The 20,997-nt window shown below is 45.0% G+C and overlaps 1 protein-coding gene across 2 annotated transcripts in view; it reads right to left on the bottom strand.

Annotated features, from left to right (window-relative positions):
* Positions 1 to 20,997, bottom strand: part of LOC149360931 (uncharacterized) — a 98,600-nt gene that overhangs the window by 37,003 nt on the left and 40,600 nt on the right. The window contains exon 1 of one of the 2 annotated variants that reach the window (XM_089572544.1): positions 565 to 696. The exons of the other annotated variant lie outside the window; for it this stretch is intronic. Coding sequence (XP_089428670.1) covers positions 565 to 664 — 100 coding nt within the window. The 5' untranslated portion in view covers positions 665 to 696. Of the gene's footprint in view, positions 1 to 564; positions 697 to 20,997 lie in introns of those variants that run through there. 2 annotated transcript variants of the gene reach the window in all.

The raw sequence follows: 20,997 nt of genomic DNA, 5'->3' as shown, positions 1-20,997 counted from the left end.
TCACTCCTTCCCTAATCTATACTGGACGAACAAAGCTTTGCGCAATGACTACTGATTAGGTAGCCCCTAATGTGCCCAATTATTAGATGAATGTATTCGCATTACCTGCAAAAACGCAGTTCTCACCGTTGAGCTGCCCAGAGCTCAGAAAAAAAAACAGCGAAATGTCCGTCTAAAAGTAGCAAGGCCTCAAGCCCTTGACCTCCCTTAAAAAGAAGACTGGACACTGAATATGATCGCCTTTTCAGTTACCGAAATACGCTCGACACGAGTCAAAATGAAGCAGGAATTTTTAGCCTGAGGTCTCCTTCACTTCACGTGAACTGCAATTCAAGTGAGCTCTAATAGAAAGAATTTACTTCTCTTAGCACAATAACCTCCCAGACCGATGCATCATTGCATCTAATCTTCGCTTCGTCAAGCTGAAAACGCATTTTGCAGTCCCCGCGACTGCAGGGATATGGATAACCAGTGTCAATATCGACAAGAGGAACCACTTGCTCATATTAAGAACGTGCACTACAACGTAGGCTGCGGCTGAAAGGTTGGCGTTAGCTCTCTCACATGGCATAGGGATTGACGGACAGTCCATTCCGTTTGTCGGGCTGCCGACAAAGGCGAAGAGAAGCATACTGGCGGTGATCGCCCTTTCGCTGCGACGCATAGCTGGGTGGGCTGCTTCTTGCACACGCTGCAGCTACCGCACAAGTGGCGGGATACGACGAGGCTGAAGAAAACGGCCGTTTCTACCCATAATTGACGCAAGGACTACGTATGCCTGTGTCATGGCCCGCGGCTGTGTAAACCACAGCGGCGGGCCGCATGGAGACGGCGACGCAGGTAGGTCACACGACTGTCGTTTTCATCGCTAGTGCGGCTCACGAAATCATTGATATTCAATGGAAACTGGGCCGCAGCGGGCACAAAATTACATAATATTCATGTGTATCCATTAAATATGAGCAATGGTTAAGTAACATTCCACTGTACACCTGCAATCACATTTTCTTTGCGAGTGCACAATTTCGAGAACACTAAAATTTAATTTCTCTAGCCTAAGTGTAAAGTCGTCCACATAGTCATCATCATCATCATCAGCCTGACTACACCCACTGCAGGGCAAAGGCCTCTCCCATGTCTCTCCAATTAACCCTGTCCTTTGTCAGTTGCCGCCACTGTATCCCTGCAAACTTCTTAAACTCATCCGCCCACCTAACTTTCTGCCGTCCCCTGCTACGTTTGCTTTCTCTTGGAATCCACTCCGTTACCCTTAAGGACCAGCGGTTATCTTTCCTTCGCATTACATGCCCCGCCCAAGCCCATTTCTTCCTCTTGATTTCAACTAAGATGTCGTTAACCCGCGTTTGTTCCCTCACCCACTCCGCCCGCTTTCGATCTCTTAACGTTACACCTATCATTTTCCTTTCCATAGCTCGCTGCGTTGTTCTTAACTTAAGCTGAACCCTCTTTGTTAGCCTCCACGTTTCTGCCCCATAGGTGAGTACCGGTAGGATACAGCTGTTGTATACTTTTCTCTTCAGGGATATTGGTAAGCTACCATTCATGATCTGCGAGAACCTGCCATATGCGCTCCACCCCATTCTTATTCTTCTAGTTATTTCCCTCTCATGATCCGGATCTGCGGTCACTACCTGCCCTAAGTAGACATATTCTCTTACTACTTCCAGCACCTCGCTACCAATGGCAAACTGCTGTTCCCTTGCTAGGCTGTTGAACATTACTTTGGTTTTCTGCATGTTAATTCTTAGCCCCACCGTTCTGCTCTGCCTGTCTAACTGATTGATCATGCTTTGCAGTTCTTGTCCTGAGTGGCTTAGCAAGGCAATGTCATCAGCGAATCGCAAATTACTCAGGTATTCTCCATTAACTGTTATCCCCAACTGTTCCCATTTCAGTCCCCGGAATACCTCCTGTAAGCAGGCAGTGAAGAGCATTGGCGAGATCGTGTCTCCCTGCCTGACACCTTTCCGTATTGGAATTTTATTGCTGACTTTATGGAGAACTATAGTAGCTGTGCAATCGCTATAAATATCTTCCAATATTTTCACATAGCACTCTTCTACACCCTGATTCCGCAATGCCTGCATGACAGCTGAGGTTTCCACTGAGTCAAATGCTTTCTCGTAATCAATGAAGGCTATATATAGGGGTTGGTTATATTCTGCGCATTTCTCTATCACCTGATTGATAGTGTGAATGTGATCTATTGTCGAGTATCCTTTACGAAAGCCTGCCTGATCATTTGGTTGACTAAAGTCCAAGGTTGTCCTGACTCTATTAGCGATTACCTTAGTAAATATCTTGTAGGCAACGGACAATAAGCTGATTGGTCTGTAATTCTTCAAGTCCTTGACGTCTCCTTTCTTATGAATTAAGATAATGTTAGCGTTCTTCCAAGCTTCTGGTACTCTCGAGGTCACAAGGCATTGCGTATACAGGGTGGCTAGTTTTTGTAGCACAATCTCTCCTCCGTCCTTCAACAAATCTGCTGTTACCTGATCCTCACCAGCTGCTTTCCCTCTTTGCATTGCTCCTAAGGCTTTCTTTACTTCCTCCTTTGTTACTGGCAGGATGCCCCATTGCTGTGCTCGACTGCCTCCCTCAGTTACTTGATGATTAGATTCGCTACTGTATAGATTTTTGTAGAACTCTTCGGCTAATTCAACTATCTTATCCACATTGCTGATGACATTGCCCTGTTTGTCTTTTAGCGCATACATCTGGTTTCTACCTATGCCCAGTTTTCTCCTCACTGATTTTAGACTACCTCCGTTCCTTAGAGCATGCTCGATCTTCTCCATGTTAAACTTTCTTATGTCGGCTACCTTGCGCTTATTTATTAACTTCGATAGCTCTGCTAGTTCTGTCCTGTCTGTGGAGTTAGACGTCCTCCTGTTTTGACGTTTCTTAATCAGATCTTTAGTCTCCTGAGATAGCTTGCTGGTATCCTGTCGAACCATCCTACCACCTACTTCTGCGGCGCACTCTGTAACGATAGCTGTAAGATTATCATTCATTGTTTCAACACTACGGTCGTCTTCTTCAGTTAAAGCGGAGAATCTGTTTTGCAGCTACATTCTGAATTCCTCTACCTTCCCTCTTAATGCTAACTCGTTAATAGCCTTTCGCTTCACCAGTTTCCTCCGTTCCCTCTTCAAATCTAAGCTAACACGAGACCTTACCATTCTGTGGTCGCTACAACGGACCTTACCGAGGACCTCCACATCCTCTACGATGCCAGGGTGTGCACACAGTATGAAGTCTATTTCATTTTTAGTCTCACCATTGGGGCTCTTCCACGTCCACTTCCTGTTTGCTCGTTTGCGGAAGAAGGTATTCATAATCCGTAAATTATTTCTATCTGCGAACTCTACTAATAACTCTCCCCTACTGTTCCTAGAACCTATGCCATAGTCACCTACCGCCTTGTCTCCAGCCTGCTTTTTACCTACCTTTGCATTAAAGTCGCCCATCAGTACAGTGTACTGTGATTTTACTTTGGTCATTGCCGATTCCACATCCTCATAGAAGCTTTCAACTATCTGGTCATTATGGCTTGATGTAGGCGCGTAGGCCTGCACCACCTTCAGCTTGTACCTCTTATTAAGCCTAATTACGATAGCTGCCACTCTCTCGTTAATACTGTAAAACTCCTCGATGTTGCCAGCTATATCCTGATTAATGAGGAATCCCACACCTAGTTCTCGCCTATCTGCTAGTACATCTGCACAGTACATGCCCGCCCTTTAGTACTGTATACGCCTCATCTGTCCTCCTAACCTCACTAAGCCCTATGACATCCCATTTAATACCGGCTAATTCCTCCAATAGCACTGCTAAGCTAGCCTCACTTGATAATGTTCTTGCGTTAAACGTTGCCAGGTTCAGTTTCCAATGGCGGCCTGTCCGGAGCCAGAGATTCTTAGCACCCTCCGCTGCGTCACAGATCTGACCGCCGCCTTGGTCAGTTGCTCCGCAGCTGCTGGGGACTGAGGGCCGAGGGTTAATTGGTTTGTTCACATAGTAAGCTGTGTCTTCTGCTTAAACGCATAGGCTTAGTGTTCACTCTTGGGAAGGCAACGCTTTTCTTTTATTACTAGGTGCAGTCAAATCTTGTAGCAATATGGTTTTTGAAAAATGAGATATAAGCGATAAAAAACGATCACGCTTCTTTTCCTTACAACGCTCCTTAAAACGCCGTTCCTTAGAACGCTCCAGCTTTAATCACCTCATGTTCCTCTCTTTCTCCTTGATGATGCATACACTTCCTCAACTTCGTTACTGCTGCTTTACAGTCTGGGACAAAAGTCAGTGGAACACGGGGTCCTCAAACCTAGCCGATAGCTCTATTATAACCCGACGGCTGGAGACTGCAATTGAGGAGATGAAAGAACAAATTTTTTACTTTCACCTCCACAAGTGTGTTTCCAACCGCCAGCTAATAGCAGAGCTTTCAGAATCGTTTTAGGCGCACGTGGTCTAGATACTTTTGTCCCCGGCGGTAAATAAGGAAGAAAAAGTCATTCCCTTTGACAACTCCCATCGAAGCCAGTGCATTTGGTGTGAGGTTTTTATGAAACAAAATTTGTCCTAGAGGATTCTGGTGTGGGCTAGTTGGTTCATGCTTAATAAACAGATTTACAACAGCGCTACGGAACGAGAACAGAAGGAACGCGAAAAACACAGGACGGGCGCTGTCCTGTGTTCACAGGACACAGCGCCTACAGCGCCCGTCCTGTGTTTTTCGTGTTCCTTCTGTCCTCGTTCCGTAGCGCTGTTGTGAATCTGTTTATTAAAAAAAAATTTCTGCAACATGATATAACGAACTTCGAGCGCACCCCACTGGCCATTTCTTGAACAGTATGTCGATTTGTAACGGTGCTACATCTTCCGTGCATCATCGATGAGGGATGTTGAAATCACAGGAGGAAAAATTAATGGCTCCTGAAGCGAGGCTTGCATGGAGTGTTGCCTGGACGACATGTGAGCTGGCGCTCCCTTTGGTAAAAATTAGGTACGCTGTCCACTCAGCGATGCTGCTGGGCGTTGGAGTTGCAAAGGCATTTGTAGTTCTAGCGTTATTCAATTTCCTCATGTCTTAATAGAAACCCTCTGGTTTTCTGGCTACGCTTGAAGTTTATTTTCTGTTCTCCTAGCGTGGTCGCATGTTCAAAACTGTTTTTCAGCGCGCATGCTGTGCTTGACAATATTCTGGTGTGGGCTCATGTAATGTCCCCTGTGGACCCTTGAGGAAGCAATAAATAAATAAATCGTCGTCCCACTGGCTTCACAGGGACGAGCGCTGGAAAGCGAAAAGGGAAAGTTGTTGACGAAAATGCGGCGGTCATCAAAGCCTTCGGTCTGACGTACGATTTGGCAACAAGATAATCTGGTGAAGCTCCGACCTGGTGTGTCCCGCGTGCTCGTGGCCCATGCGGAAAAGCCAACCAAAACGAGTACCCGCGAAGTGATAGTGTCCTCTTACAGCATTACACATCGGTTTCAGCACGCAGAAGACGCAGCATGATATTCGGAAGAAGTCAAGCTGTCTTCTACAAAATTATTTCTCAGGGCCTGGAGGCCATGCAGGCGATGAAGGCCCTGGAGGACGCAGAAGAAATAGACGCGTGTGTGCAAGGCTGACATAATCCGTTCATGTACGCATATTCAGCCGTCAGGTGGGCTTTCGCTGGGTGTCTGGATGGCTCCTGCAACGTAGAATTGTGGCACACTAAACGCCAGCTATGTTGTCCTCGATATATACTGCTGCAGTTGAACCCACTCAGTAGCAACCTAAGTCGCTCTCCATTGTAACCCAGCAGCGGCTATATCGAAGGAATTGTGGTGCCACTCTAAATTGTTTGTAGTGGTGTTTAACTTTACTGCTACCTGTATTCTACTTGAACGGCACGCAACCTTGATGTAGCCTATATGTTTTAAGAAATTCTATTTATATTTCTTCAAAGCTAGTTTGCTTCTGTAGTTAAATTAATGCGGCAACAATTGAATCAACAAGTGGACTTAGAAAAATCTATTTAGACAGTACAATGCTGTCTGAAAATTTTGTCGATATAGTCTTTAGGCCACTCAAGGCAGTCTATTTATTTAGTTTTAAACCTTCTGCAGATATTTGTGCGTACCCAGGCAATTGAGAAAAGTGCATTGAAAGTTTAATAACCGCCTGTCTTAAACTTCGTATAATGTTCGGCCTTTTACTTTTGTGTAATTGTGTCCACAGGCAGTCTGTCGACAATTCAGTTCAATTTTTATTCTTGAATGCATACATGTCATGCATACAAAGAAATTCAAGAATCCTTAGCAGGTGGCTAGTGATGGATCCCTATTTAAAACAAAAGTATTTTAGTTCACGATTCAGAGCAATGAGGAAATGTACAGAATAGAAAAGTACATACGGTAATTATTTTCGGATTAAGCATCGCAGAACAACAAAAAAAGGTTGCCAGAAACCCTATTATAGCAGTGTTATTATACATAACATATGAAAACACGATTTAACCACAAGAAGGCAAGTAATTAGGGCACATTTCGAGAAATGGAAAATTTCTTCAGCGGTTTAACGGGAGGTGAAAGCAAGATAGAGGATGGGAGGAGGGTGTTACAAACATTCATACCACAAAATCTAAGACGTCAGGGACCATATTGATTGTGCGATCTTGGAAGTAAGTTTATTCATTGCGAGGCTGAGTTTCAATTGGGCGTACGCGACGTGAACGAAAATAATGGGAAGTTGTATCGCATATTAATAATGTTATGGATAGGAACGGCTAAGCGAATGTCTCGTAAATCTGAAAGTGGGGAAATTTTTTTCTATATAGTCTCGTAAATTTGAAAATAGCAAAATTTTAGCTATACAAATAAATATTTATATGAAGGTCTGACCGCTGCAAAATTCATTACTCTAATATCTCTTTTCTGCAATTTTATTACAGGATCAACATATGATGGATAAATTACACCCGAGGATGCAATGCAGTACGCCAGCTCTGATTGGAAGAGGCTGAAATATAATACATCGTGGGAGGGAACAGCGCGAACAAGACGACAGACGAAGCAAGAAGACACAAAGACGAGCGCTGACTCGAAACTGAATTATTATTGAAAAAAGAAAACATATATACATCATGATCACGTGAACAAACAGAGCAACGAGCATTGGTCGAGCGGAATCAAGATCACCAATCGCCCAATATGCCACGTGGTGAACTCCGAACAAAGGCACCCCTGAGAACCGAAATGAAACAAGTCACGAATTATCTAAAAACGATACTTCTTTCTCAACTAGCTTCTTTCTCAGCCAAAGAAGGCTGGCTGATACACTGTGATTCCTTCTTCCTTATGAAATAAGCTTCCATAATCTCCCTGGTCATTTTATCCCGGCGTCTAAACAAAATTTTAGTTTTTGTGACCAAAGGGCGGCACTTTTTCTGTTTCTTTTTATGATTTTCGTTCCCACAATCCCACAATGGCATTAGTTGACATTGAAATTAACAGTGATTTGAAATTAACGTATTTAATTTTAGCCATATTTAAAGCCACTTTCTTAGACAGAACAGCAGCTTGGGCATGTTGGCTATTCATCTTCAAGTAACAGCGCAAAAACACAGACGGGGCACACAGAACGAGAACACACAACGAGAGCTCGTTGTGTGTTTTTTGCAAGTCAGCGCTCGTTGTGTGTTCTCGTTCTGTGTCCCGCCTGTGTTATTTGCGCTGTTACTTGAAGACTCTGTTAGAGACGAACTAATTTTTAGTGCATTGCAACTCACTATTTATTATCATTCGAGCATCTTCAAGACAGCTTCAACCAACAGAGACGTGTCGTCTGCGTACATGACAACACGAGATTTCGGATATGTATTGGCAGGCCATTCACGTAAAGAGAAAAAAGAGTCTGTTGTGATGGGGTTTATGGCACATATGCAACTCAGGCCATCATGTGCCAAACTCAAGGTATTGGGATTCTACAGAATTTAGATATAGGGCTTCTGCAGAATTTTATATAAATAATAATATCAGTGCTGTAGGTGGTCTAAAACATTGTTTTATATTACCTAGTGCTGAAGTAAGAAATGCTATGAATGGCTAATATTAATAGCCTTAAAGAAGGGAGGCTGCCCCCAGCAGCCATCCTTGGCTGGTAAGTATGTTTAGCTTCCCAAGCAATAAAACATAACCTCAGCCTTCTTTCCAGAAATGAGAAGGTGGCTGACGTGCATCAAAAAATAAAATGAAGCAGTGTGTAAAGTTTAGAGTTCGTCGAGGAAACCTGTTCCTTTTAAAAAGATGAGCACGCAAGACATGTCGACGGTTGCATCTTTTCCCAAGAGTAGTAACAATGGGTATAAGGAATGGTGTAAGGTATAAGGAACTTCCATCTGGGCTAAAGCATCTCGCTCACTTGGTTATCTCCGCCGTAACCTAAAAATGCGCCTGCTCATTTTCGCAAGTTAGCTTACGTGACTTACGTTCGCCCCCAGCTTGAATATGCATCTCCGATATGGTCACCACATCAAAACTGTCTGAACTTAAAATTAGAGTCGACACAAATCAGAGCTGCCAGATTTATTTCTAACAATTATACCCGCCAATCAAGTGTGTCTGAAATGAAAAAAGAACTTTATCCCCTGCTCTTAATAAAACACCGCCAAGTCTCGCTTCTATGCTTGATACACAAGTACGTGTACGCAGATAGGCCATCACCTCTGCCACTCAGCAATCCACTGCGCACATCTCGACGCTTGCGTAATCATCTTAGTTTTTCTCTCATCTTCGGCCGTACAAAAGCGTTCAACTCATCTGCACTTCCTCGTGCCATTTCGTTCTGGAATGATCTTCCTGATGCAATTACATCGTTACCTAACCCTGCGCCATTCTGTGAACATTTGCTAAACTTGTACTGCTAGCACTAAGTACATGTGTTATTTTGTACAACGTACAAGTGTTACCATGTTAGCCTTACTTTTCTGTGTATACGTATGTATGCACCTGTAATTATCGCGCTGTGTAGGTACGATGTTGTTTTCTGTTAGTTCTTGTGAATTATGTTCTGTTTTGAAACTGATATACCCAGTGTTTGCCTCTTGTTACTGAAATCCTTTTTGATATTGCAACCCCCCTTACACAATGCCCGTTGGGGCCTGTGAGGTTCAATAAATAAATAAATTAATAAATAAATGCGTTTATCATAAACTAAGTATAATACGTTTTCCTAAGTTTTTCGACATTCGTACTGATAATAAATTGTGATTAACTCTTTGTTGATCTGAAAATTTTTTAGCAACAGGTTTGTCTTCATTTGTCAATAGAAATTTGTGTGTAAGATGTGCGTGGCCTATACAAAGGCGACATAAAATAACTTCAGTGAAATGCTTTTGGTGCAGACATGACTTCCATTCACCTAAAAATGGCTTTATCAAGTGTAGTCTGTAGTTTACTTCCTACTTGGAAGCCAACTGCCTTTTTTTAATTTATGGTGTTCGAACTTAGTGCAATCTGTAAAAAGTATTTTACTTCCTTTATCGGCTTCCCATCAGCTTGAGCAGCGGACAAGTCAGCTCTCTCATTGCCTTTGTTCCGACATGACCTAGACTTATTATGTTTTGTCTTTGAGTTATGGCCGTTGTTACTTTGTGTATGGTGTCGCCAAGCAGCGGAGCGATTGCATTTTAGAATGAAGGGCTATAAGTACACTTAACGAGCCTGTGTAAATAATGCTACGTGCGTTGTTCTCGATTACTATTTTTGCTATGGCTAGACAGATGTAACATTCAGCAGTGAAGATGGGTGCATACTGCGGAAATCCTTACTATTAAATTCCATTACCATTATGCCAGTGCACTTCCAGCACAAACATCTGTTTTTGAACCATTTGTATGAAAAGCTGTGAAAGTACTTTACTTTTCCTCGAGTGTAAGAAATTCTTGTACTATATATTATTGTGGAGTTTCTTTTTACGAAACTGTGTATGAGTAAAGTCACAGATTGCAGGATATTGTACCATGGAGGCAATGGATATCGTATTTACGCAGTACCGTACCAGACAATGTGCTCAGTATGCCAATATACTGGCACATCTCGTCTAATCACAAGAGCTGTGGCCTGGTCACTTGCGGTTTGTTGTTGCAGTGTTCTAGATGGGCACTTTATATCTATAGGGTAACATCGATGTTTTAGCAGCGAAAGGACTTTTAGAATGAACGAACATTTGAGCATGGCTCCTCTGTGTGTAAGTGGTGGCTCGTTGGTTTCTACATAAAGGCTGTTCATGGGTGACGTCCTGTATGCGCCAGTCGAAGGACGCAAACCTAAATAATATACCGTGTCCAGTCATTTATGACACGATGACCTCCCTGACCCACATACCTCACATCCGTAAGCTAATGTAGAGCGTACTACGGAGCGATAAATTTGTAAGAGGTATGCCCTATCTTAACCCTTGTGTTTTCGTGAGAGTACTTAAGTATATTCAAGGATCGGGAAGCTTTCTTTTTGATAGCATTAACGTGAGGTAGGGATGGTAGTTTTTTGTCAAAGGTGACACCTAGAAATTTCATTTCATTTTTATAGGTAGTTTGGCTTTGCTTATATGGAAGGTGGGGCCGGATTGTCGGCCTAGTGTTAGTGAGAACAGAACAGCCACTGTTTTCTGTGTGGAAAACTTGGATCTATTTTTGTCGGCTTATGTTTCTAGTTTGTTTATTGTCACCTGTATTTTTCTCCTGCCTGCTACTGCGTTGAAGGACGTGATGGCTATTTGAAGATTGTCGACATAGACTGAATACGTACTAGACTTCGGGGTTATTTTATTTATGGAATGTACTTTTACAACAAAAAGTGTTTGCTAAACGCTCCTGATTAATCGCGTCCTCTTTAACAAAATAGCTAGAAAGGGTTGATCCCAGGCCTACTTTAATTGAGCGGTTCGACTGCAAATAATTTCGACAGTTTAACATCCTTCCGCGGATGCCCAGACCTGCTAGGTAGCGAAGAATCTAAAATCTCCATGTTGTGTCGTATGCTTTCTCCATATCGAAGAAGACGGCAAGACAGTGCTATTTGTGCATAAAAGCTTATCTGATTGTATTTTCGACGCGGACTAGACTGTCAGTTGTTGAGAAACTCTTTTTAAACCACATTGATGCATGTCAAGAAGTTTGCGAGCTTCAAGAAAGAAAGGTGATCTTATATTAAGAATACTTTCAAGAAATTTGGCGAGACAGCGAGACAGGGTAGATGACGGCTTTCCAAGTTTCACAAATGGTACTATAATGGATCTTTTCCACTCGCGGCGTATTTTTCCTTCTATGAATTGTTTATTCAAGAAATCCAAGAGTGCTTTTACGGCACTGTGGGAAAGAAGGGCAAGCATTTCTTAGTGTATGTGGTAGTGTCCTGGAGCAGTTTTTTTTCTTTGGCGGCAAAGAGTGCTTTTGATTTGTTGAAGGGTAATTAGAATATAGTATTTTTCCTCTATACGAGGTCTGTTAGAAAAGTATCCGACCTTTGGCCGAAGAAAAAAAACTGGCATAACTGGAGCGTTCCAAACCTAATAACCTTCAAAGTAGTCTCCTTGGGGCTCCATATACATCTCCCAGCGGTGCTGCCATTGTTGGAAGTATTCCGAAAAGGCCCTTTTCGGAATGGAATTTAGCTCTGCTGTCGTAGCAGCCATAATGTCCTTTCTTTTCTTAAATCGCGCTCCTTTTAATGGCCTCTTGATTTTAGGTAACAGCCAGAAGTCGTAGGGGGACATATCAAGAGAGTAAGGAGCCTGTTGAACTACAGGAGTCTGGTTTTTCGCCAGAAAAGTCTGAATCAAATGCGAGGAATGTGCAGGAGCAATGCCGCGAGGGATGCGCCAATTTCTTGTTGACCTCAATTCCAGTCTCTTGCGCCGCACAGCGCCACGTAGGCGATGGAGGACATCTCTGTTACTCTTTAGTCATTCTTTGACCCTGTGGGGTGCGTACTCGTGGTGTGCCACACAGAGGAAGTCAAAAAAGCAGTCAGCATCACTTTGACATTGCTGCACACTTGGCGGGCCTTCTTTGGTCTTGATGACGTGGAATGCGTCCTCTGTGACGACTGTGATTTGGTTTCCGGGTCGTACCCGTACACCCAAGACTCGTCACTAGTGATTACGGCGTCGGTGAAGTCAGGGTAACTGTTTGTGGAATGCAGCATCTCCTTTGAGACTTCAACGCGAAGCTGCTTTTTCTCCACTGTCAGCAGCTTCGGCACGAATTTCGCTGCCACTCTCTCCATGGCCAAATCTTCGGTGATAATGGAATGTGCAGAAAAATTGCTGATGTCCACCTCTCCCGCAATTTCTCGGATAGTCACACAACAGTCCCGCATCACCACAGCGTTCACTTCGGCAATTACCTGGTCATTTCGGCATGTTGATGGCCGACCGGAGCGTGGCTCTCTCTCCACGGATGTGCGGCCGTCTTTAAACCAGTTGCTCCACTGCTTAATCTGTGTGCTGCTCATAGCATCATCACCGAAAGCCGTCTGAACATTTCGAATGGTTTCCACTTGGCTATCGCCAAGTTTCTGGCAAAATTTGAGGTAGTAGCGCTGCTCCTCTCGCTCCGCCATTTTCGTTGCAACAAAAAAACGACGAGAGCACTGCGCACTGCCTCACTCAAACGCTGCTTGCCAGGGACTGACGCTATCGGCAGGCGGGAAAAAATTCGTGCATGCGCCCGAGGGTTCAAGGTTGACTGCTGTAAGCGCACTTGTTTCATATCCATCAGGTGTTCGCAAAAAAAAAATAAAGTCGGATACTTTTCTAACAGACCTCGTATTTCGGCTATGTTCTTGCATTTTAAAAATGACTGGCTATAGTGCGAAGAACTTGAAAAATTGGCGAAGTGCTCCCCCAGTGTGCTTTAATGTTCCCTTTGTAAGAAAGATTGTCGGGGTTTGCTGCCTCAGCGGCTAGCGCTGCCGAAGGAGAGGAAGAAGACAGAAGACGAAGCTGACGAAGCTCGGGTGCGCGCTTGCGAACGCCGACCTGCTGAGCAGCACCGCTGGGACAAGGACTGTGGCTGTCCACACTAACTGTGCGAGTTTCAACATTACACATTATACTTGTTTGTGTGCCAGGTGTTGTTAAAAGAGGAATTGCGAAGGGTGAGCAGCTGTCATTTAGGTTTCGAACTTGCTGCCACATTTTTCTTCAGTGTAGACCTCTTCAAACAGTGCTTCTAAGTCATGTAGTGTTAGTGACAAATGTGGCTAAAGATATATCGAGCATATTGTTATTGTTTTAAAATAAAGGATAGTTACAAATAAAGCTTCATAATTGGTGTTGATTTAGTTCGTGGTTTCCAACATAGCTTTGGACAACAATAGCACCCTTTTTAGACAGCCTACTTGCTTGCTCTTGGTCACACCGAAAGTTTTTATATCTCTTTAAAGTATCTTTTGTAGAGCTCCTAAATTGGTCTCTTGTAGACATAGGAGGACCGGAGAAAGCAAGTTCAAAGTGCCTTTTAGATCGCGATAGTTTTCTAACATCTACAATTCCAGTAAATTAAAAATGTCATGTGAAAAAGTCTTTGGGGGTGTAGTGAAAAAAACAGATCTCGGGAGCATTTGGGCCCGTTATTGGATTTTTCTTTTTTGCTGAAGAGAGCTACGCCTCCGCTGAAACAAGGGTGATGTTAGCGTTGTGTTCATCGCCTCCCCATAGGCTCTGGATGACCGCAGGATAGCTGCGGGATCACGAGTTTTAGGCCTCTCCCTATTAGAAAAGCCTTGCGGGGTGCCGATACAGCCGGCGAGCCTTTCGTCAGAGGTGGCAGGGCGCCCGTCGCCGCGCTTGCCGGGTGCGCAGATGACCCTGCCGCTGGCGCACTGTGTGTGGCCTGGGCAGGTGCCAAAGTCTGGTGTGCTGCTCAGGCCCGTTGCACCACATCGGCGAATTTTGTTTTTGCAATGGTCGTGAAAGTCGATGACGAGCTTCTCTGAACGAAATGTTTCCTTTGTTTTGAGAGTAATTACTTGCCTGCTTTCCATGTTGGACAACATGGATGGTCTCCTTCACAGCTCGCACAGCACGGCGCTGCTTCACAGTTTTCAGAAACGTGATGTGACGGGCATTTCGCGCATGTTTTGCGGCCCCGGCAGATGTGTGAGCCATGACCGTATCGCTAGCAGTTGTAACACCGTGAAGCAGAATTCGCGCAAGTTGCGATTTCCACCAGCGGTTGAGCCCGGCGACGGGCACTTTGTCCTCAGCATTCCCACGCTCCCCCCCCCCCCCCCCTCCCCACCCCTCACGCACGCACATTTCGCTGCATGGTCTCCGACGGCGAGAAAGCAGTTGTCCGTCCAGTGGCCTCCAGTTGCCAGTGACGGATGTGGCTAAAGATATATCGAGCATATTGTTATTGTTGTACAAGCATATTTGAGCATATTGTTGTACGCGGAATTCTGGCTCAGGCGTGTGCGGGGCCGCCCGGGGGCTCGGCGCGGAACGTTTCGGCGCGGCACTGACTGCGGCGCGGTCCCCCTTCCGCTATGAGCCACGACCAGGCTCGTCCGTGCCCCCTCGCCGCGAACAAAACGCGCTTTCTACTCAGCTAGGAAGGGTCTGTGACGCTGAACTTGGGCCGGCTAAAGTTTTTCAAAGCCTGCTCTTTGTTGCTGAAATCCGTTCGTCTTCATTAGGGCCGGCTTTATCAGGAAACGTGGCCTCATCGTCGATAAGGAGCGTCGCCGCCTTCTGGATTCCAGCACTGCTTCCGATGCCTTTGTTGTTAGGCAGCTACTGGTATAGTTCCTTCTTGTGCACGGTCGCCAATTCTCCGTTCGGGCCTTTGCTACTAGAACACTGCACGTGGCGGAAGTGTATTTTGACAGGCGCTCTTAGATCATGAATAGCAGTGCCTGAATAGAGTGCCTGAGGTGGGCAGATGTGATTAATATGTTTGCGAGGATATGGTGGCCGCAGCTGGCAAAGGACAGGGTTAATTGGAGAGACATGGGTGAGGCCTTTGACCTCCAGTGGGCGTAGTGAGGCTGATGATGATGATGCGAAATGGATATGTCAGGGTGTGTTCCGCAATTCTGGCGTCATTAAACACTGCTACGCTCAAATTTTTGGCGAGGTGTGTATTTTTTATGAAAGCAGGTGGTTGACCTGCCAGCTAGGTCACGCGACCTTGTGACGTCACCACAACCTGCCATGGGTAAATACGTAAATAGTCGATCATTGCAGGGGACAGCGGAAACGCTACCCACCCCCGCCACAAAAGCTTACCGAAGAGCAGGCGGTAGACTGGCGCAGACTACAAACCGGTACGTACGCGCGCACAAACTACACAATATGGAGACGAATGTCCATGGTGTCACGGTAAACCTATTCTAGAACATTTCACATGGAGCTGCCCTAAGCCAGACTTACAGCCAAGAATAAACAACCCGAGTGTGATGCAGTGGGAGCACTTGCTGGCCAGCGAGGACGAGGGCGATTTCTCGTACGCCGAGCCACGATGGCAGCAGTCAAGTGCGGCATCCTGGACCAAGGATCGACCATTGTACCCAGTGACCCGTAAGGGTCAAGAACACTTTAAATTTATCAACAATAAAGTTTTTCCATCCAACCATAGGTAAACACGTATAGAGCTAACCAGGTTGACCGCTGTAGTGAAGGAGACGAAGCGTTGTAGGCGCGATGCACGCGCGCACGCGAAATGAGGAACGAAGCATAAGAGAAAGAGAGAGAAAGCACTTTATTTGCACCCCGAAGAGAGTATGGGTGATCGGGTGAGGCGCAGCTGGCCCTTTCACCGTCTATCTCCCCACTAGACGTCGGCTGGAATCAGTAGGCTTCCGGCGGCGGCCTGGGCGTGACCGATGACTTGTTTTTGGGCTTGTTCTTCCTGGCTATGGAGAGAGGATTCCCATTACTATTTGATTCCATGTAGACCGTTCAGCGCTGGGCAAGCCCAGAGCATATGATTTAGGGTCGCTATGCCATCACAGTTTTTGCATTTGGAAGAGGGCACTTCAGGATGCCATTTGTGCCCTCCAAACCAGCACCGTCCATTTTAAAAAAGTCATTGAAAATGTTCTGTTTTAAACCCCATGTCATTAATTTCAGATTCATTTTGTGTATTGTTTCCTCTCATGTAATACCCCTATTCAGGGGGATTTCAGGTGTACAAGAAAGAAATAAATATACTGGTTTGGGAAGGTACCCATCTGCAGATTTCGCCAGATTACTTTTTCCTTCTTTGTGAGAGATCTATGGGGGGAAGGGGGGGGGAGGGTTGTCCTGCCCATTCTGTAGTGTACTAGAACTTCTCTGTATGTGGTTAAGCCTCGCTCTCTGCACAGGGAGTAGTCTGCCTGCGCTGGAGACTGTGTGTGAGTCCTCGGGTGACCTCGTTGGCGATCTCGTTCCCTGTGAGTCCACTAAGGGCGGGCGCCCATATTTTGTTAATTAGTTCGTTGGGTACGTTCTCATTGCCTGCTAGCAGTATTTTCCGGCCTCTTTGGACGCCTTACCGTTGTCGTAGGCTTTTATTGCAGTTTTAGAATCGGTGATGATTATTCTGGTTGATGGATTTGTGATTTCCAGGGCAATTGCCGTCATCTCTGCCTCCTCTGATGAAGAGTGTCTTAAGTTACAGCGCGAGATTAGCTCGCCTTTGTCGCTCACTACTACTGCAGCGTAGTACCCTACTGCGTACTCTGCCGCATCGTTGTACACTACCCCTTGTTTTTTGTGGAGGGAGCTTTGGAGTCTTTGGACTCTGCTTCTCCTGCGTTCCTCGTTGTGTATGGGGTGCATGTTTCTTCGATGGGGGTAGTCTTAACTTGTTGGCAATTTCTTTGAGGATGGCCGTTATGCCCTCTCGCATTTCTGGGTTTTGGTTGGCCATTTGCCTAAGGATGGATCTGCCCGTTTTGCTGCCAGTTGGTCTGACATAGTGTGCCGTGATTTTCGCCTCGCACATTTCCTCTAGGGTGTTTGACACTCCTAGGTTGACGATCGTCTCGGTTGATGTGCACGCTGGCAAACCTAGGGCTCTTTTCACACCCTTCCTGATGAGGATGCCTACCTTGTCTCACTCTGCTTTAGTTGTCTTTAAGTACGGGATAGCGTAGGTGATTCGGCTAATGATGAAAGAGCGGGCAAGCCTAAATAGGTTCGCCTCCTTCATCCCCACGTTTTTGTTTGCTATCCTCTTGAGAAGCCTGCATGTTTGGTTGGTCGTGGCTTCCAGTCTGTTTATTGTTTCGGCGTTTCTACCATTTTGTTGTGTCAACATAACCAGTATCCTGATCTTGTCCACCCTTTGGACCGGGGTGTTGTTCACCACGAGCTGGAGCCACCAGCCTCCTGCTGCTTGCTCATGATTAGCATCTCCGATTTTTCCGGCGAGCATTTTAGCCCTATGGGTCTCAGACAGCTTTCCGTTTCCCAGATTGCCCTTTGTAGGGTGCCTTCTGTTTGGCCATCGCTCCTCCCTCTGTCGACCGAAAGGGTGAGGTCGTCAGCCTAGAGAGTGTGACAGAGACCTTCTAGCTTTCTAAGGCGTTCTGGCGGCCTGATTACTGCAATGTTAAAAAGGTTAGGCGGTAGCACCGATCCCTGCAGTGTTCCTTTGTTTCATAGCTTAATGTTTTCTCTTATTATGCCCCCGATTTCTATGTTCACCATTCGGTCCGTGAGGAAGCTTTTGATATAGTTTTATCAACCTACATTTACCTACCTACATTTAGTTGATTGAGGTGTGACAGGATCGCTTAGTGTTTGACGTTGTCAAACGCTTTGCTGACGTCTGGTACCACTACGACTCTCGAGACGCTAGTCTTCCTTTCCAATACCAGTTCTTTGAGTTGTAGCTTGACTTCGTTGGTGGATAGTTATTGTCTGAATCTAAGCGTGCTGTCTGGGTAGAGTTCCTTACTTTCCAAGTATCCACTGAGCCTATTCTGTATGACATGCTCTATGAGCTTGCCTACAAAGGAGGTTAACGATATTGGCCTAAGGTTCTGTAGTTTGAGTTCTTTCCCTGGTTTGGGAATGAGGTCTAGATTTCCTTTCTTCCACTCCCCGGGTATCTCCCCCCGTTCCCAACTCTTTTGAATGAATGCTGTTAATTGCTGTAGGAAGAATACAGAACGACTTGCATGAGATCGATTTCTTCGTCTGCTGTCTTCTTGAGTTGTAGTTACAACACCCGCAACCCGGTGGACAGGTTGCCATCGTGCTGCCGTGCCAAGGGGACCACCTGCCAGAAGCAGGCTTCAGGCAAACACGCAACTGCTACGTGCAGGGAACAGCCATGATAAGTGCTGGCACCCTAAAAACCAGCTCCATCTGGTTCTTTCCTTGATAGTATGCTCAAGATAATATGCCCGTATAACCCGCTCTAGAGGCCCAATCACACAAAACCTTCGAAACATTTCGAGAAAAGCACCAGAAGCAAGGACAAAATAGAGCTTCAAGGCTGTGAATATGGGATTATTCCATTTTTAAATAAACAGAGTGACGTTCAACATGCCGTGCATCAATGTATTCACTGCCTCACTGGGCATCACTGTCTAACCGTAACATCACTGTCAAGGTCAGAAGCGTACAAGGGGCAATTGATTGAAGGTTTTACTGCTTACTAGGTCTTGTCTTTTAGTTTTTTATCTAATTTGACGTATTGAATTTTAACAAGTGAACTAGTCTTGTATCAGCAAAGCTATAATTCTTGTTTATGACCATCGTGTGTTGTAGTTCAGGTTAAATTCTAAGCAAAGATTGAACAAGTGTTAGTTAACTTCTGCTATTCAGCTTTTTGTTTTTTTATTATCTATGTCACACTGCTGTTTACTCATTTGAGGTGTGGGATGTTCATGGATTCTCTATTTTGCGTGTGAGTTATTCTAACGTCAGTCATTCCTGTATTACATAAGGGCGTAGACATCTGGGCTAGTTGACTGCTAGTACAATTGTGAGACATTCCAGCGGCGTTCGTCCTGTTTCTTCTACCTTCGCCCGTGTCTGTTTGCGCCGCTGGAATGTCTCACAATTATATTAGGGCATATTGTTTCTCATTAATTCTTTTCTTATTTTTAGCGAACAAGTGTTAGGACCAGTTAGTTACTCTGCTCCCGCGTTCATTTTTATTTGTAAACTTACGGATGCATCATGTGCACCATGGAGGGGCTTTTAGAGTATTGCGACTTTTGACCCCCTTCCCACCGCGTGTACACAAGCACTTTGAATTAAGTTAGCGCATGTCCTGTGTCAGTCTTTCTTGTGTACGTCTTGCTGTAGCGCTATTAACATTTCTTTCTCAAACTTCGAATAAAGTTCTCATGTATTCTATTCGTTCTAAATAAGAATGAGCAAAAAAAATCTGTACGTTTTACTTTGACGATTATTGCAACAGAAGAACGGCGTCCCCTGTAGCTTGCTCGACGGCTGCTTGGTGAACGGGAGAGCAGTGCCGACGGCGATCGAGACTCGCTGCGGCTGAAATATAAGATATTTCTTGATTCGTCTATCCTATATGATTTAGGCCCCCCAGCAAACATTGAATGTTTAAAGTTCTTGCCCACGTGAACTACCTTCAAGCTGCTTGAGCACTTATCATCTGACTAATGATTTCGAAGCTGTTGTGGGCGCGAGGCACGACCCCACATTTATTGTAGACGGCTTCAGGCCCGATAAGTGGCGACGGCCGGCGAACAATACGTCCACTGTGCCTTCAACGTTCTACTCAGCACGTGCCTGGCAACTCCTCTGCATTTACCAAAGCGGCAGTCCATATGGTGGCGCTACAGTATCGTCAGGAAGAAGCGGTCATATCTTAACTTTTGCAACTTTAAGCTGTCATGCGACCCTATTTAAACATAATTTTAACGTGAACCACGAAAAATTCTGGAGGCACTTTGTCTCTGTAAAGTGCTGCAAGGCGATAGCCTTTCCTTGCGCACTGGTTAGCACTGATTTCTCTATTTCTAAAAAAAATTATTTATTTTTAGCCTTTTATTTTTGTTTTGTATATGTTAATTTCTTTATTTATTTTTTCTTGTTATTTCGTTTTTCAATTTTCCCGTCATTAAACTGAGGAAGATGGGAGCGAACAAAGACACCGTATTCACTAGACGCGCCTTTGTTCAATCCAAACCATCCGGCTGGCATGGCGGAGTGGTTAGCGTGCTTGCCTCGCACTCCGGAGACCCTGGTTCGATTCGCAAACGCGACTAATTTCCTACTCGATTTTATTTCTATTTTTTACTTGGATTATCACTGTACCATCCCTTTAATTGGTTGCATGGTTACTAGACAAAATACAGTTTGCCCCGTTTGAAATTCGCACACTGTGACGTCACGACCATTTCGACCAATTGAAAAGCCGGACATTTCTGTCGACAACTCTTGCTTACAACTATGAGGCATTAAAGGCTTCCGCCTTATAAATCTGAGCTCCCTTCTAGGCGCTCCATGCCCTCCACCTTTCAAGACAATTTTTAGATGCTGTTTCTTGCAACTGAGGTGTTCGTGCTTAGCACTTTACTTTCAGCGTATTGTTTAGAAATGGTTAAATTGAGAAATGTACATACTCTTTGTGTTTGTTTCCTCACTGCTGTTATATCCTTGTGACTCGTTTAAGTGTGTAAAATCAATTAACCAACAAAGCGGGTACCAATAGAGGATAGTCACCGAAGGTCCTTTGCACATGAAGCTGTCGTGCCTGCCTGACGCCATCGTCCTTTCTCGACGATACACTTACGCTTAACGCAGCGTGAGCCACACGCTTTAATTTTAGTAACTAATATTTACCCGTTTTCTCATCACCAAAATCAAGGCAAGTTAAATTTTACCTGAACAAGCCTTCCTATTGCTTGTTCGCGTGCCTGCGTGCTATTTTGTCTTTAGCCGCCAGCTTCGGAAGCTACTTTGCCGCAGTTCTCGTTCGAAAGCACGTGGGTACA

Source organism: Amblyomma mixtum, chromosome 2, assembly GCF_055824585.1.
Source record: "Amblyomma mixtum isolate Tamu chromosome 2, ASM5582458v1, whole genome shotgun sequence".
In the NCBI taxonomy this organism is placed as follows: domain Eukaryota; kingdom Metazoa; phylum Arthropoda; class Arachnida; order Ixodida; family Ixodidae; genus Amblyomma; species Amblyomma mixtum.
The sequence above is the reverse complement of the archived record's forward strand: the minus strand, read 5'-3'. Positions and strand labels throughout refer to the sequence as shown.